The sequence below is a fragment of the Lemur catta genome, chromosome 1 (assembly GCF_020740605.2).
Source record: "Lemur catta isolate mLemCat1 chromosome 1, mLemCat1.pri, whole genome shotgun sequence".
Taxonomy (NCBI): Eukaryota; Metazoa; Chordata; class Mammalia; order Primates; family Lemuridae; genus Lemur; species Lemur catta.
In genome coordinates, this window is record NC_059128.1 from 115320903 (window position 1) to 115339021 (window position 18119).

The window sequence follows — 18119 nt, forward strand, 5'->3', positions numbered from 1 at the left end:
TTAGGGCCGAGGGGCAAAGACCTCCCAGCAGGGGGACGAGGAGGTTGTGTGGACAAACTGCTTCTGAGAGAAGGTGCCAGGCTGGGGGTGGTGGGCCGGGGGGTCCAGGCCCGGGATGGGGACGGGCTGCCCAAGCTGGGGCAGCTCCAGGGATGTGGCCCTGGGAATGGTGGTTTCCTGGAAACCAAGCCCCCTGCAGCCTCTCTGCGATTCAGGCTGGGCCTTTCTGACTGTCATCAGCCTCTCTCTGTCCCTTTTTGGGTGCTTACTACACAGCTGGGAGCCAGTTGGCTGCAGGTTCTAGCCGGGCCTTTCTGGACTTTAGCTCTCAGGCATTGTTTACCCATCTCTGAGCCCTCCCCTTCCCGCCCCTGCCCCACTGCACTGGCCCTGGAGCCCCCTTCCCTCCCCTGGGCCTCAGGAACCCCCCCTGCACCCGTCTGCCCTGCAGGATGCCGCAGCTGGGCCTGTCCTGGCTGGGCCTGGGGCCCGCGGCCGCCTCCCCGTGGCTGCTGCTGCTGCTGGTCGGGGCCTCCTGGCTCCTGGCCCGCGTCCTGGCCTGGACCTACGCCTTCTATGGCACCTGCAGCCGCCTCCGCTGTTTCCCGCAGCCCCCGACGCGGAGCTGGTTCTGGGGTCACCTGGGCCTGGTGAGTGTGGCAGCAGGACGGGACTGCGGTGTCAGGGCGGGTGGACGTCCCCAGGGCCGGGAAGGGGCTCAGGGAGCCGGGGCGGAGGTGGGCTGGGGTCTGGGACGGCAGAGAAGCGAGGGCGGCGGCTCACTCACGCCTCTGCTCACCGCCTCGCTGCTCTGCTGCGCCGTCCCAGGCCTCTGTCCCCCCCTTGTGCTCCCAGCCCAGCCTGCTCAGCATCCTTTTCCTGCCTGTCTTCCCACACTGGTGCACCGTGAGGGCTCCCGGGGACGGCTGCACAGAGCGGGGACCCCCGGTGTCCCCAATTCTCCGCTGCGGGACTGGAGGCCTCCTGAGAGGCACCGTCCGGGGTCTGCCCCCTGCCTGGCCCGTGTCCTGTGTCTGCCCCTCTCTGGGCTGTGACTGCCCCACCCCCCAAACACACAGGGGCACCGCTGGCCCAGAAGACAGGTGGGGACAGTGTGCCACCCCTGCCCTTCCTGGGCAGCGTCCTCTTACCTGCTCTTCCCCACTGAGATGTCGCCATGGGCCCTGCTGTGCAGCCTGCATGGAAGTTGGCCTCTCCCTTCCCCTCTCAGGAGCCTTCCCTAACCACCCCCTCCCACACCTTGGCCTCTGACTTGGACCTGCTCTGTCCTTTGGGGGACGTGGCCCCCGTCTGTTCATTTGTAATGGCAGGGGCCATGGGCGTGTCTTTAGGCTCAGTGGAAGGGTGCACAGCACACTCTATGCTCAGAGATTGATGGACAGAGGTGCTCACAGGTGGGAGCCACTGTCCTGATGGACAGTTACAGCTCCCGTCTGCTCCCCTGAGGTCGGCTGAGGCTGGTAGGTCCTGAGGGTGCAGACCCTTCTCCAGAGGAGGAACTGAAGCCCACGTGCACCAGCCAGGACATGAGGGCATGTGGAAACCTGCCTTGGGGACATGTCCTGAGGTCACACTGCTGCCCACAAGCCCCTCGGTGGGAACATCGCCATATGGCTGCCCCCAGGCCGGAACCACTCCCAGGACAAGAAAACCCTTCCTGTGGAGCCAAGGTGGCCCCTGTGTGGGCAGACAGCATGTCCTCTCCCTCTGCCCTGGGGTGCACGGGTGGCATTTGGAGACGCCCCAGGAGAGAAGGAGCAGGAGGAAGCAGAGATTCCCTCCATCTGTGCAGGATCCGGACATGCTGTTCACTGCAAAGGCTGAGCCACCTCCAGAGGCTGCAGGGGGGACTGCGGTGGCCACTCCTGGGGACGAGGATTAGTCAGTGTTCTGCAGAGACACAGAATCCCAGGGCACACAGATCTGGGTGTAGGTCTAGACAGATAAGAGGGGATTTACTATGAGAACTGGTTCACGTGACTGTGGAAGCTGAGAAGTCCCACCCTGTGCCGTCTGCAAGCTGGAGACCCAGGGTGCTGAGCTGTCATTCGGTCCACGTCCACAGGCCTGAGCAGCTGCAGTTCTGATGTCCAAGGGCAGAGAAGGTGGATGTCCCAGCTCCGGAAGACGGAGCCAAGTCCCCTCCTCCACCTTTTTGTTCTCTCTGAGCCCTCAGTGGGTTGGATGGTGCCTGCCCTCACTGGGGAGGGCGGATCTTCCTTCCTCAGTTTACCCATTCCACTCCTCATCCCTTCTGCAAACACCCTCGCTGACACACCCAGAAATTATATTTACCAGCTATCTGTACATCCCTTAGCCCAGTCACGTTGGCACCTGAAATTAACCATCACAGGAGGTGACACCCTGTTTTGTTTGCAGATTCCCCCCACGGAGCAGGGGATGAAGTTCCTAACTCAGCTGGTGGCCACCTACTCTCAGGCCTTTACAACCTGGTTGGGCCCCGTTAAACCCGTCATCTTTTTGTGCCACCCTGACACTATCCGGTCTGTCCTCAGCGCCTCAGGTACCCATCTGGAACACCTGGTGGTGGGCTCCGTGGCACATTCAACAGCTTCAGGCTGCTCCTCCCCTGAGCTTCCTCACATCCCCTGCACTGCCCCAGCCCCTCCTTCCCTCTTCCCTCTCAGCCATCGCTGTCTTTCTCTCATGTACTCACCAACCCCACCTCAGTGTCCCCTCCCTGTACTGCCATCTTCTCTGGCCAGGGTTCTGGCCTCCTCTGGACCCTAGGAGGCCTCAATTCAGGGCCCTGTCTTGTAGGGACCCTCAAGCTTCAGGAGATGGATGTGGACAGAGACATCTCCAAGTTTATTTGGGAAGGAGTGGGCCAGAGGGGGATGGGCAGCTCAGAGAACAGCTGGGCCAGGCTGGCAGGCTTCCTGGAGGAGTAGTTCCTGGAGCTGAGTCTTGAACAATGAGTAGGAATTTTTGAAGAAGGGGGCAGTGAAATGCAGTGGGTTTTGTTAGTATTTGAGGCCTCCTGCCAGGCCTAGCATCAACCTTGTCCGTCCCCAGGACCAGAGCAACAGAGATCATGGCTCTGACTCCAAAATGCTGAGTGACTCTGGACAGGTCCTGACTTTCTCTGCCTGCTGAGGTCTCTTTCGGTTGTGAGTGATGGAAACTCAACCCCATCTACTCTAAGCAAACAAAAAAGATTGACTGAGTGTATATTCCAGGGAGGTTGGCCTTCAGGCACGGCTGCTTCCAGGTATCAGTGTCATAGGCAATCTGTCCCCTTTTGGTTTCACCTTTCTCTGTGTCACCGTGTTTTTCAAAGCAGCCCTTTCCTTTTGGTGTCAATGAGGAGTCCCTGGTGGTCAGTTTTTATGGGAAAGCTCTCCTTTCTCGCAGAGTTTCCACAGATGAACCATGATTCACTTTAATTGTCCGGGTGTGAGTCACAGGACTAAGTTTTCATCCAATCACTGTGACTGTGATTGTGCAATCTTGGCACGTGTGGAGTTTCCAGAGTTATTGTTTTGGTGGCACAAATCAGGGTGATGGATAGAGACTCAGGCCCTGGATTCAGACAGTCATGGGCTCAGGTATCAGTCATGCCACTTACTGCGGGGGAGACCATGGGCAAGGGACTCAGGTTTGGAGCCTCAGTTTCTTTACCCGGAAATGGGAGGGAGCAGAACCCAGGTGATCATGGTGATTGGAATCCACATGGGGAAAGACTTTTTCTGCCCCTGGAACTGAAGGACTCAGAGCATCATGTAGAGAGGACGTGAGGAGGGAGCCCAGGGGAGGATCTGCACAGAGAGGTTGATGAGATGCTGCACGGGATCCCCCGGGCTCGGGTCTGGGTCTCTACCTGGCAGGTCCTTGTGTCTGGAAGCCTGGAAGAGCATGACTTGGGGCCTGTTTGTTCTTCCACAGATTCAGAGCTCAGAGGAAGGTCTCCTATACGCACAGGTCCTGGCGAGAACCTTTGGGGATGTGTGCCTCTGGGGGTGGGGCCCTGGCCTGCCGTTGTGCGCATCTTCCACCCCACCTGCATCAAGCCCATGCTCTTTGCTCCAGGCAGACATTGCCCTGGCTGCAGCTCGCCCACTGCTGAGGTCTCTGTGCTGCCTCCAGCTGGCCCCGTGACCTGAATGTAGACAGGACGGGCTGTGCTGGAGATGCCACTGCATGTCTGGGGCACGTCTGTGTGATGTCTGCTGTAGGGCCGTGTCTGCTGTAAGGCCACATCCTGTCACATTTATAATTACCCCTGGGTCCTGGTTCCACGTGGTGTATGTTTACAGCTGGGATTGCATGGAGCTGGTCATGGCTGGGGCTATGGACATGTCAGGTATCTTGAAGTGTTTCTGGTTCTTGTCTGAGAAGCTGTTTGAGACTGTCTTTTTTCCCCTGCTGGTCATGTCTGGGACATGTTTGAAGCTTGTCCAAGGCCTGAAACCAGGGTACTTTTGTGAAATCAGATATTCTTTAAGTATTATCTGAGGCAGTTCTTAGAGTATGTTAGAGTCATGCCTGAGGAACAGTCTGGGTTACACTTGAGCCATATCAGGGACATTAGGGGACCATATTTAAATCCTATCTGGGGACCATCAATGTGGGACACATAAGTCATGTCAGACCATCTCAGGTCCATGTTAAAACTCATTGTGTCATGGTCAGGGTTGTCATGTGTTCACATCTCAGGGCCATGTCACATGTTCCAGGTCCATGTCAGGAGATGTCAGATAGTGCTGTGGCAGACAGAGTGTCCTATGTCCCTATGGAGGTGTTTTGTAGATTGTTGAGCTATGCTTGTGTGTCATAGAACATGTTGGACCATTGAGGATCCATGTCAGGTTGTGGTGGGTCATATCATGTGAAGTTAGGGTGTGTCATTGTTCTACTGTGCTTCTGCAGCCTGGTCTGGGTCCCCTACCCATCCCATCCTCCCTGCTTCCTCTGCCCTTGGTCCCCTTCCTGCTATGCTGGGCATGGAGGGAGGAAGTGCAAACCCCTGGCCAGGAGGCTCCACTGCCCACCCTAGGTGCCTCCCCTATCCCTATCCATGTCCTGTGATGGTCTTCATTCATGTCAGCTGCTGTTGCACCCAAGGATGTGGTCTTCTATGGCTTCCTGAAGCCCTGGCTGGGTGAGTAACTGCAGGTGAATGGGGGTGGGGACAGCCTTGTGGGGTCAGGAGAAGGTGCTGCTTTTGCTCATTGCCCTTGGCTGTCCTACTAGGGGATGGACTCCTGCTGAGTGCCGGTGACAAGTGGAGCCGCCACCGTCGCATGCTGACTCCTGCCTTCCATTTCAACATTCTGAAGCCCTATGTGAAGATTTTCAAAGAAAGCGTGAACATCATGCATGTGAGTTCATTGAACACAGGGTCCCAACTGGATCCTTGGGGTCAAAGGGTCCTCAGACAGATCTGGTCTGGAATTTTGGGTCTACTGGGTGGCTTAGGGTCATTGCTCTTCCTCTCTGAGCCTTGCTTTCCTCAGCTGTGAAATGGGGATATAACCCCTGCTTAAAAGGTGGCAATGGAGGCATGTCCCTGGTACATGTAGATGCTCAGAAGGTGTCAGTTTCTGTGTTTCTCTCACGGAAGCCCTGCCAACTCAAGAGAACAATGATGATGATGATTGCATAGTAGCTATTGCTGAGTACCGACTGTGCACTGGTTTAGAGCAGTAAGGGTTTGTGATTGCTCCTATGTATACAGGTCAGTTGGCTCATTCTGGGTGTAGAAGGGATGCCTCATGGTGTGTGATCAGCTGTGGTTGCATTAGGCAGCTTTGCTGACTCTGGCTCAGTCTCTCACATGTGTGGGGCTTGGCCGGCTTTAGACTGATCTAGAATGGTCTTAAGTGGGACAACTGGACTGCCCTGCATTTGATCTCTCCCTCAGGAAGGAATTCCAGCACTGTTTGCATGGCAGAGACAGGGTTACAAGGGAGTACGAGGAGGTTTTAATGCCTCTCGAGTCTTAGTTATATTAGAGTTATTACCCTATCATTTTGTCTACATTGTATTTGGCCATAGAAAGCCAAAAGTTCAGCACAGAATCAAAGAGGGGTAAAATAGACTCCATGTCTTTATGAAAGTTGCTGAAGAATAACATGGCAAAGGGTGTGGATATCAGAAGTGAGGAATTGGTGATAAGGGTTTTGTGTAGTGCCTAGGAATTTTTTGCTTCGAAGCTGATAAGTTAGCTTGTTACTGTTTCTTTCATGGATTCTGCCAGAAGACAGGAGACTCTAGGGTCAGAGACAAAGGGCAGTTAACTACTCATGGCCCTGCAAGCAGCATGTGCTTCTTGTTCATTTGCATCCTTTCTCCAAGCCATCCAAATCCCATGGAGGTGACACAGGTGGGATTCTATAGATGCCTGCTCAAGTAGTCTATTGCATTACATGGGAGGAGCATTAGGCTTAGGGAATCTGCTTTCACAGCAAGAAGACAGAAGCCTGATAAGTGCCTAGTGAGAGTCATTACCTTACCCCTCAAGGTTGTTCTCTTCAAACACAAGTCTGAGAAGTGACCTAGGTTATGAACATGAGGGCCTCCAATCCTTGGCATGCCCAGCAAGGAAGCTCAGGGCCCATGAAGGACTGCCTCTCCCAACATAGGGATATTTTAAAATCAATCTGTAGCAATGGAGACAAGAAAACTTAACATTTATAGTGCACTCTCCCTATTCTAGAAAGAATGCCACATGCCAATTCCATGATAAGAGCATGTATTTTCTAATTTAATTTTAATAGCTCTGTGAAGCAGAGATTATTTTTTCCCCATGTGAGATGATAAAATGGAGGGTCAGAGAGATTGGAGAGTTTGTCCAAGTCTATGCAGCCAGTAAGTGATCTGGAAGTGGTGGAGCAGGTGTGCTAACCTGATTTGTTTATCTAGCACCAAAGCAGGTCAACTTAACTGTTACTGAAGATTTGACAGGTGGGACCTAGGGCAGGGCAAGGACTTGACCAAGGGCACTCAGAGCATAGGAAGCAAAGCTGGAACTGAACCCAAGTCTCCTGGCTCCCAGCCTTGGGTCTTCATCTCTTAATAGTAATAGCTTTCATTCTCACCCAAGCCTGGTCCTCCCTGAGGATGGGTCCTGGGGCACAGAACTAAGAGGCTGTCTCTGAGGGAGTCCATCTGGAGGCTGCGGTTGGGGAGGGGCTCAAGAGAGCCAGAACTCATCTCCATCTCTGTCTCTCTCTGGCCAGGCCAAGTGGCAATGCCTGGCCTCAAAGGGCAGCACCCGTCTGGACATGTTTGAGCACATCAGCCTCATGACCTTGGACAGTCTTCAGAAATGTGTCTTCAGCTTCGACAGCCATTGTCAGGAGTGAGTCCTTGCCCAGGGCCTGGGAACTTTGGCCATGGATCCAAGAGAGTGGGTGGGTTGGGAGGGCTGAAGAGCCTTCCTGGAGAAGTTGTGTCATATCTCTCTTTGAGGGACAGGAAAGGCAAGAGAGAATGTGTGGTTTTTGCAGGTAGTTGAAACTGAGTTAAGGCAAGGAGGCTAGGATGAGTAGAACGCGTGCAGCAGTCACAGATTGAGATTGTAGAAGTAGACAGGGGCTGGATCTCAAGGACATTGGAAACCCAGGCAAAGTGGCATGAACTTTATCATGAGGTTTCCAAGGAGTCATTGAAGGAGTTTGAGTGGATACTGGGTATGGTCAGAGCTGAGTTCTTTGGAGAGCTGGCTGTGATGTAGACACTAGATGGAGTTGACTTTGGATGAAAGAAGCTAGTGTGGGGGCTGGGCCATTGACCAGTTGGAAGACGACAAGGTCCTAGCTGTGTGGACAGTTTCAGGAAGGATAAGGTGCAGGACTGGATACTGGGTAGGTGACAGAGGAGCAGAGGAGCATGGTGTCCATGCTATGATCTGGCTGCCTAGTAGCATGTAGGCAACTCATGGAGGTGGATGCAGGCAGAGAAGAAGGTTTGGAGAGTCAAGTCTCATCCTCCCAAGAAGGATGATGCCTTCTGTGGGGCCACCTGTTTCTGAAGACTCAGATTCCCGATGCAAGTTAGATCCTGGCTGCTGGTGGAAAATGCTCCTGGTTTCAGGTGCATTGAGTTGTTTCCTCCCCATTCCCTCATCCTGCAGGAAGCCCAGTGAATATATTGCCACCATCCTGGAGCTTAGTTCCCTTATTGGAAAAAGGAACCAGCAGGTCCTTGTGCACACGGACTTCCTGTACTATCTCACTTCCCATGGGAAGCACTTCCTCAAGGCCTGCCGTCTGGTGCATGACTTCACAGATGCCGTCATCCAGGAGCGACGCCGCACCCTCCCCAAACAGGGTGTTGATGACTTCCTCAAGGCCAAGGCCAAGACCAAGACTTTGGACTTCATCGATGTGCTCCTGCTGAGCAAGGTGGGCTTCCTGGAATCTGAATTCAAGTATTAGAATGATGTATGGTGCAGTGGTGCATGTCTGCTGTCCCAGTTACTTGGGAGACTGAGAAGGAGGGTTGCTTGAGCCCAAGATTTCAAGGCTGTAGTGTGCTATGATTACACCTGTGAATAGCCCCCTCACTCCAGCCTGGGCATCACAGAAAGACCGTGTTTATAAAAAAAAGAGAGAGAGAATCTATTCATATCAAAGAAAATGGACTTGATCCAGAGGGCACTGGGGAGCCATGGAATTTATTTTGAGAAAGGGAGGGACAGGTCAGAGATAGATTTTAGAGATGACCCTCTAGAATGCAGCCAGCAGAGACTGCTAAGTCTGAAGCTGTGAAGAGTCTGAGCTTTTACTCTGTTTTTATCTCTATGTCTTTATATCTATGTCTATATGTATGTCTTTGTCTATGTCTGTGTCCATGTGTCTTTGTCTTTGTGTATGTCTGTCTATGTCTTTCTCTGAGTTTTTGAGTCTTTGTGTCTATGTCTTTGTATGTATATCTGCGTCTTTGCCTTTGTGTGTGTCTGTGTATGTCTGTGTCTATTGGTATGTCTATGTTTACGTTTTCCTCTATGTCTGTCTTTGTCTATGTGTATGTGTGTGTGCATGACTTTGTGTCTGTGTCTATTGTTTATGTCTTTGTCCATGTCTTTGTTTCTGTGTGTATGTCTATATATTTGTCTATGCCTGTATCTATTCTGACGGATGCAACCCCTGGATCAGAGAAGCCCTTTTCTTACTCACGGCAATAATAGCAGCCAGAGCTGGATTGCAGCACTGGGCTCCCCAATCCCAAATTCCTCCGAGGGTGATGCAATGCTTCCATCTGTATGTGCAGAAGACTTTGCACCATAGGACAGGGTCCCTGTGTTATGAGTCTTGGAACTGATACAGTGCAGCTGGCGTATTCCCTCTTCTGAGAGAGAGAGAGGGAGAGAGAGAGAGAGCAAGCTTTGTTCTGGAGTATAAAAAATCCTCTCCAGTGAGATGCCAAATTCTAAAAGTTTTCAACTCAAATGTCCCCAGTGGAGATAAGGTAAGGTTCCCTGGATTTTTTACTCTAGAATGTGAGCAAGTATCTTTAGAGCAGTACTTAATCTCTGACTTCCAAGGCAAATGGCCATTTCATCATCCTGTAACCCAGGCTGCCAGGAACTTTTTCCTCAGAAATCTCTCATCATGCAGCAGCATAAACATATTCATGGGTCATTGATTTCTCCCACCAGGAACAAAAGAGGAGGCAAGGAAGCCAGGGAGGAAGCCTGTGGGGTGAGGGCTCTGGCAATGGTGACCAGGAGAGGTCTAGGAGTGCTGGGGGGGCTTGGGCTTCTGGAAGGAGGATGAATCTTTGAGATTGTCTCAGGTTAGACTCAGGAGCCGTACATGCTAGTGTGATTTGGGGGATCTTGTCTTCTTTGTCCAGGATGAAGATGGGAAGCAGTTGTCAGATGAGGACATAAGAGCGGAAGCTGACACCTTCATGTTTGAGGGTGAGGTCCCGGTGTGGGACTACAGTGGGGACAGGGGTCTCTTCATCCCAGGGACTTGATGGGTGGACCCTGGATCACTCCATTCTGCCCATCTTCTCCCTCCTCCCATCCTCCCTGAGAGCCTCAATGTAGGGCGCTGTCCACACCCTGGTGCTGGAGCAGCCCAGAGACTCAAGCCTGCCTGGCTGCCCCTCAGGCCATGACACCACGGCCAGTGGTCTCTCCTGGATCCTGTACCACCTTGCGAGGCACCCGGAACACCAGGAGCGCTGCCGGCAGGAGGTGCGAGAGCTGCTGAGGGACCGTGAGCCTGATGAGATTGAATGGTGAGTGCAGGTCCTCATGGCCTGTTCTTGAGCCCCTCTCATTGGCTCTGCTACCAGGTGGGGAAGAGGGAAGATGGTTTTTTTTGTTTTTGCTGATTTTGCCGCTGTTGCTTAGTGGAAATGTGAGCAGAGACCACAAGTAGGGTTTGGTATACAGGTTGGCTAGAAGAGGAAAAGTTGCAAGCTTTGGGGCAAAAAGATCTGGATTGCTGAGAAAATGTGACAATATGTGATTGTACTCTATGAGTTTGACTGTTATGGATGCCACTGATAATAAGTAAGTTCATGTGGTATTTGTCTTTCTGTGCCTGGCTCATTTCACTTAGCATAATGTCCTCCAAGTTCACCTATGTTGTTGCAAATAACAGAATTTCCTTCTTTTTTTTAAGGCTGAATAGTATTTTATTGTGTATATACACCACAGGGAAAATGAATGTTAAATTTCAGAAACATTGATGAGAACATATTCTATCACCATATATATACACATATACTTTTTGCCCACTGTTATTTACACATATATTTAAATATATACTGTACCGATTTATCTTCTAGCTTTCAGTGTGTGGTAGGACCAGTGATCCGTATTTCTTCTTCTGGGTAGCTGTATAGTAGTCTGTTGTGTGGATGTACCGTAATTTGTCTAAATAGATTCCCATTGATGTATATTTGGATTGTTTCAGACTTTTGCTAAATTAAACATGGTGCAGTCAGCATGAATGCACAGTGATCATTGCTTACAAGTGGCAGCATCTCTGCAGGACAAATTCCTAGAAGTGCAATCTCCTAATCAAAGACTATGACTATTTGTATTGTGCAGTTTTGTTAATAATTGCAAATCCATTTCTATTAGCTGAGTTTGATTGCACCAACTTTCCCATACCTTCACCAATAATATATTATTGAAGTTCACATCTTTGCCAATTTTCATATTTCTTCTTTTAATGAACATTTCTTTAAATAACAGTGAGATTGAACATGCTTTGCATATGTTGATAAGACATTTTTATGGGGGCAGTTGTCATCTTTTTTTCTCTTTTCTTTTGGGTCCTTTAAAAATATTCACTGTCAAGAATGTGTATTAAAATTAATATTTTTTCTGTCTTGTATTGCAAAAGATTGCTTTTTAAATTGGGGGGTACTTTTGGTTAATTTTTATGAAGTCAGATTTGTCTAAAGTATCTTTTACAGTCAAGCTATCCATACATGACCCAGGGTTTTGTGGGGCTTCCTTTGCTAAGTGTGACATTTTCACTTATTCACATGTCTGCCTCTGAGCTCTTTATTCTGTTCCGTGGGTCTATTTTTCTGTTTTTGCAGCAGTGCTACACTAGTTTTTTTTTTTTTTATTTGAGTTTGGCATTTTTTCTTTCTTTTTATTTTATTTTATTTTTTATTATTATTTCAGCATATTGTAGGGGTACAAAAGTTAGGTTACTAGTTTTATTATTGTGACTTTGTAGTAGGTCTTAAAAGCTGGTAGAGATTCCTCTCTCTTTAATATTTTATTTTAAAATTGATTGATTTAGCTCTTCATGATCTTTTATTCTTCCAGAAAAAATTTAGAGTAAGTTTATCAAGTTCCCCCCAAATCAGACAGATTTTAATTTGAAGTAAATATATCCTATTGGTTGACTTGAATATCTGATAGACATGTGGAAAATGCATTGCTTCATAATATTGATGTATGCTCTTCTAGAGTGTGGAATTGATATACATTTAGTCAAATAATCTTTAGTCTTTTAATAGAGTTTAAAATGTTAGCTTAGAGATTTTATGCGTGTTTCATTAACCATTAGATAATTTCATTGCTATGGAGAAATGTATCTTTTATTTGGGTTGAGTGAAATTTATAAGTTCATTTGGAATATAGAGATTTTACATTTCTTGCTAAGTTTAATCCCAGAATTTTATATTATTATTATTAGCATCTTTTCTTTTATTATGTTTACCATCTGATTGTTATTTATACATGAAATCTAATGATTTATGCATATAAGTTTTGTGCCCAATGATCATAGTAAATGCTAAAGATGGTGTCTCACATTGATAGGAAAATTATGGATCATTTAATAAAAGCCATTGGAACAACAGGTGAACTAACTGGAAGAAAGTCAACTGAACCTGCTTCTCCCATCTTATAACAAGATAATGTCCACATAAAACAAGCATTTGAAATTTATAAAAATAGAGTCTTAAAAGTGCTAGAAGAAACCATGTTAAAATTATTTTATAGCTCCAGAGTAGAGAAAATCCTATTTTGATACAAGTCCCAGGAGATATACAAGAAGAGACTGATATACTGTTAAATGAGAAAAGACACAGAATAGTGCATATGGTATACAGTACGCTACTAATATTACTTTTTTAATGCATAAAAGTGCACAGAGGGAAGTAAAACAAAACAGAAATCAAACAGTGGGGAGAGAGGAGGATGGGAGGGGCGAAAACCTACCTAACATGTACAATGAACACTATCTGGGTGAAAGGCACACTTATAACCATGACTCAAGCATTATAAAAGTGATCCATGCAACCAAAAAGATTTGTACCCTTGTAATACTTTGAAATAAAAGGAAAATAGCTATGGAGGAATACATTAAAAATAATAATGCAGGCAATCTGTGTTTGTGGATGTGGGAAATGGGTGGCTTAGAAGTGGGTGATGTTTTATAGTTTTCAAATTTTGAAACACTTAACTGCATCAGGTAACACTTTCAATAGCCACACAAAAAGAAGAAAGATTAGGGAAAATAATTGAGCTCCTTTACTGGATCTTCAATGTTTATAAAAGTTGCCTAGCGGAATCTCTTGTGCTTTCTAAGCGTAATATCACTTTCTGCCAAAATGATACGTTTACCCCTACATTTCAAATTGCATTACTCTCCTTTTTTTTCCTGCCTAATTGCATTTGCTAGTATCTTAAGTACAATGATAAATAAGAGCAAAACATTGGATCTGTGTATTTTGTTTCTTACGGTGTATTTTGTTTATTTTTATGTAAATTTGTTAACTTTTGCAGTTGGCTTTTGGATGCTGTGTTTTCCTCAGAAATATCTTTTTTTTAAATACCCGGCTAAATTTTCTCTGGTACTTTTCTAATTCTCTGCTGTTCTAATTTTTTCTACTTTTCTAATTCTCAAATATTTGATTCCTGTGGAGCTTATTTTGTTATAGGGAGAAAAGGTGTCAGTGGGAAACACAGTGGCTGGAGATCTCTGTCTTTGCTCCCTGGATAATTGCTTTGTGGGGGCTGGGTTTCTTAGGGACGACCTGGCCCAGCTGCCTTTCTTGACCATGTGCATTAAGGAAAGTCTGCGCCTGCATCCCCCAGTCCCAGCGATCTCCCGCCGCTGCACCCAGGACATTGTGCTCCCAGAAGGCCGGGTCATCCCCAAAGGTGCCCACAATGGCAGGGGGAGGAGGAACCTGGGCAGGAAGAGGGGCCCATCAGGCAGTGAGGCCTTGTCCTGACTGCTCCCTCCTCTTGCACAGATGTCATCTGCGTCATCAGTATTTTCGGGATCCATCATAATCCAGCTGTGTGGCGGGACCCGGAGGTGCTGACTCCCCCCCGCCCATTTTATCCATTTCACGGGTCCTAGAGGAGGGGGCGGGGCTTCGACAGGGAAATCCCGGATCTCCTCTCTCCCCCTACTACCAGACACTCTCATCTGTCTCTCCAAGGCTGGCTGTCCTGGGAGACCCACCCAGCAAGCCTGCCTCCCTCTCGCCCCCAGGTGTATGACCCCTCCCGCTTTGACCCAGAAAACGTCAAGGAGCGGTCACCTCTGGCTTTCGTTCCCTTCTCTGCAGGGCCCAGGTGAGGGCAGTGGGTGTGTGAGGTGGGGATGGGGTGATGGGTGTGGGGGTCTGGGCATGACAGTGGGTCAACTGTAGATGGTCAGAGTTCCAGCCCTCCTTCCCACCCCTCCTCCGAGGTTGTGGACAAAGGTCCACAGAACCGGGTTGTGTAGGTCCAAAAGGGGACTGCGATGTGCTCAGAACCCCCTTCCCGTCTTCTGTTGTGAGTCGGGGGCTGGAATCTGGGCCAGGGTTGGGGTATGTGCAAGCCCACATGGGGGTCCTAGGCACAGGGATACCCCACTCTGCCCCTTCAGGCTGATCGGGGTGAGGGTGGGGGTCCTGGGCCAGGTTCCAGGCGCAATGGGGCCCGGATGGGGGTCCTGGGTGCCGTCACTGTCCCCACCTCTGCCTCCAGGAACTGCATCGGGCAGACCTTCGCCATGACCGAGATGAAGGTGGTCCTGGCGCTCACGCTGCTGCGCTTCCGCGTCCTGCCTGACAAGGTGGAGGCAGAGACGAGCAGGAAGCCGGAGCTGGTCCTTCGAGCCGAGGGTGGCCTTTGGCTGCGGGTGGAGCCGCTGACTGTGGGCCAGCAGTGACCCACCACTGCAGGATTAAGACCCACTCTGCCCCCGCCCACCTGCCTTTGCAGACTCCCAGGAATAAAACTGTGCTGTCACCTGTGCCTGAGCCTCACCCAGAGCCATCAGGGGTGCTTGGGGACTGTGGAGATCCACAGCGTGTGGGTGGGTGGGTTGAGGCAGGGCTGGTGTTTCTGAGCCCAAAATTCTCACTGCCTCTCTGGCTGAACACAAGGCCCTCAGGAGATCCTGGGGTTCCTCTCACAACCCAAGTATGGACTTGACTCTGCAGGTGATAGGGAGCCATGGGAGATGTTTGAGTAGGAAAGGGGGCAGGATTATGGACGGTTTTAACAGGCAATATTGAGGCTCTGAGTCAGGAGGGAAAGTAGTAGGGGCAGATCCCTTAGTCTGGGCTGCAGGTACCCTGCCCCCCACCCCCTGACAGAGCCGCCTGACCAACCCAGAACACACTGTGGGAGGCCTTCAGCTTCCACCCTGGCAGCCTCTCTGAGATTGTTAGTTCCCTTCCTGCTCTTGTCAATGTCCCACCCTTGTGTCTGCCCCTCCCAGGTGGTCCCATCCGTGACCCCTTCCCTACCTTCAGGGAGCCCCTCCCTTTCCTCTTCTGGGCCCCTGCTGCTGCCCGGGCAGCCTGGACAACACACACTGACTGAGCCCACCCAGGAGCCCCCACAGGAGTGTCAGAGGAGGCTCCTCCCCACCCTCTCACCTCCGGTTCCTCCTTCATTCCCATCACAGGCCTCCTGGGCCCATCTTGGGGTGGGGTGGGGGTAGCGCCATCCCCTTTGAGTGTTGAGGTTCAAAGCCAGACCACTGGACACAAACACCAACCCCAAAAGCGTGGGATCTGGAGCCTGACTGCTTGGGCGCAAGTCTTGGCTCTGCTGTGTGACTGGGGCAAGTTAATGTCCTTCTCTGTGCCTCCGTTTCCTCAACTGTAGTAATGGGAACAGCAACACTACCTACCTCAGGATTGTCCTGAGGGCCAAATGTAAAGGACTCAGAACTGTGCCTGGTGCACAGTTAATGCTCTATCGTGTAGCCATTGTCAGTTCCTGTCTCAGAAAGTCTGGCTGTGACAGTGTGTTGCCTTTCAAGTTAGTTGCTTCTCCTGTGACTGTTACAAGTGGCCTTGGCACTCAAAGGCAAGAATTCTAACATTTGTGCTCATTGAATCATCTCCTTTCCCATACAAGGCTTTGCATATAGGAGGCAATTTTTTCTGAGAGCAGTGGGGGCACTTCGACATGCAGGAGGGTAAGAGAATTAGAGAAATCTCAATTGATATCTCAAAATAAAATCCTGCTACCAATGTTCATCTCTTTTCATAGCCTAAGAGACTCTGTACCACTGACCCCTGTTGGTTCCTCAAATCTCCTCTCCCATGAACTCCCTCCCACCTGCCCCTTTACTGGGCCACCCTGGTCTTGATTCTGAGCTGTGAATAGACTTAGCCTTTTCCTGCCTCAGGGCCTTTGCACATGCTGTTCCCTGTGCCTAGGATGCTCTTGTCCAGCTGTTTCATGACTGAGTCTCATCATTCAGGGTTCAACTGAAATGTTACCTCCTCAGAGAGGTTCTTCCTTTGCTATCCAATACCACCCATCCTGGTAATTTCTATTCTGTTACTCCATTTACTTTCTTTTTAGGTCTTGGCATCATCTGAAATAATCTTGTTTATTTGTTGATCATGTGGAATACTTTTATTAAGATATTCCTAGTGACATTTTTGAGAAGCTGTAGGGACCTTTTGTGCTCAGCTGTCCCAAAGCATAGGACTGAATAAGTGGCCCAGAGGTCCTTTTGACCTTCATTAAGAGATTCAGGCCAGGCACAGTGGCTCACGCCTGTAATCCTAGCACTCTGGGAGGCTGAGGTGGGTGGATCGCTCGAGGTCAGGAGTTTGAGACCAGCCTGAGCAAGAGCGAGACCCCGTCTCTACTAAAAATAGAAAGAAATTATCTGGCCAACTAAAATATATATATAGAAAAAATTAGCCGGGCATGGTGGTGCATGCCTGTAGTCCCAGCTACTCGGGAGGCTGAGGCAGGAGGATCGCTTAAGCCCAGGAGTTTGAGGTTGCTGTGAGCTAGGCTGATGCCACGGCACTCACTCTAGCCAGGGCAACAAAGTGACACTCTGTCTCAAAAAAAAAAAAAAAAAAACATTCAGTGCAAGACAGAAATTTCACAATTCTCCAGGATACAGTCTGTCACACAGTGTTAAGTGAAAACCACACATTAAAAGCTGTTCTGGGAAAAAACATGGAACCCCAGTTACAAACATTTGGAATTCTTGTGTTTTGCAAAGGTAAATATATTTATTTCAGACTGGACTTCTCAGAGCATTTAAAATTCTAATGTGGTTGCGAGTTATAGCGAAGAATCCAACTATGGACTATTTTGCAAATAGGGTTGGTAAAACAAGGTGATTAATATTTACTAAGTGTCTACTGTGCACCAGGCATACCATGATATAGAAATCGAAGCCCAGGTTGCCTAGCTCATGAGGGAATCTGGGATTTGAATTAGGTAGAGAATTAGGAGTCATGATTCTAAATAGAGCCCTGCAGAAAACGAAAGCTTAAATCAACTCATGGGAGGAAGGGGAAGGAGCAGTGTGGTACTCATCAGGAAATTAATAGGGACCCCCTTTGGAACATCTGGTGTAGGTGGCCCCAACCCCTAGAAACATGACCACAGAGTCTGTGTCTGGGATAAGCCCAGGAATTTTCCTTAGAAAGGACAGATGCTGCCTCTCTCCCTCTCTCTCACCCTCTCTCTCTCCCTCTTCCTATCTCTCTCCTTCTCCCTGTCTTTCTGGAGAGGTGTAGGTGGTGCATGTCAATGCTACTGGAGTCTGATGGAGACTCCTCTCCCCTGCGGTAACTCCAGACCTCCACGGTGAATAGCAGGAAAGTGGAACAAAGAACAGGACACTGAAGGAAGCTCACCAGAGCCTCAGCCTCCTGAAGCAACGTCTTCCTAAATTCAGCAACTGGGAAGGGCTCGTTAGCCTGCCTGCCCCACCCCCACCACCCGAGACTGTTGGTAGCATCATGATCCACCCACCTACCAAGAGCCCTGATGGGGAGTGAAATGAACACAAAGAGAACAGATGCAACAATAATCAATGCGGTCACTCACTCACTCACTAACAGGGCAACCCATATTCACCCTCGTTTTCCTAAAAGCTTGAAAGAGAAAGAACCAGATGAAACAGAACTGACCCCCAGGTTACAGACGCAACAGAAGAAAGAGAAGACAGCCCAAGAAGTTGCTCATTTCTATTAGTCACAAGCTCAGCTGAGCAGGAGAGAGAGCTATCTGTCAAGTGTGATGTAGACAATTAAGATAACACGCCCATGCAAATATTTTCTCCCATTCTGTAGGTTGTCTGTTTGCTCTTCTGATAGTTTCCTTGGCTGTGCAGAAGCTTTTTAATTTGATCAGATCCTATTTATTTATTTTT

At 49.3% G+C, this 18119-nt stretch overlaps 1 protein-coding gene across 2 annotated transcripts; it reads left to right on the forward strand.

Annotated features, from left to right (window-relative positions):
- LOC123636967 (cytochrome P450 4F2-like) lies at window positions 1-14728 on the forward strand. 2 transcript variants are annotated; one of them, XM_045549724.1, is made up of 13 exons: window positions 1-73; window positions 452-650; window positions 2401-2545; window positions 5090-5143; window positions 5236-5363; window positions 7224-7345; window positions 8120-8390; window positions 9844-9910; window positions 10107-10236; window positions 13503-13636; window positions 13732-13796; window positions 13977-14059; window positions 14459-14728. In XM_045549724.1, exons 2-13 carry the CDS (start codon window positions 453-455, stop codon window positions 14640-14642), a joined length of 1581 nt encoding a protein of 526 aa, XP_045405680.1. In that variant the 5' UTR covers window positions 1-73; window position 452; the 3' UTR covers window positions 14643-14728. The 2 variants fall into 2 exon arrangements, with proteins under 2 accessions (XP_045405680.1, XP_045405687.1); XM_045549731.1 differs by lacking the exon at window positions 452-650 and having other exon boundaries at window positions 55-73.
- Window positions 14729-18119: the final 3391 nt, after the last annotated feature.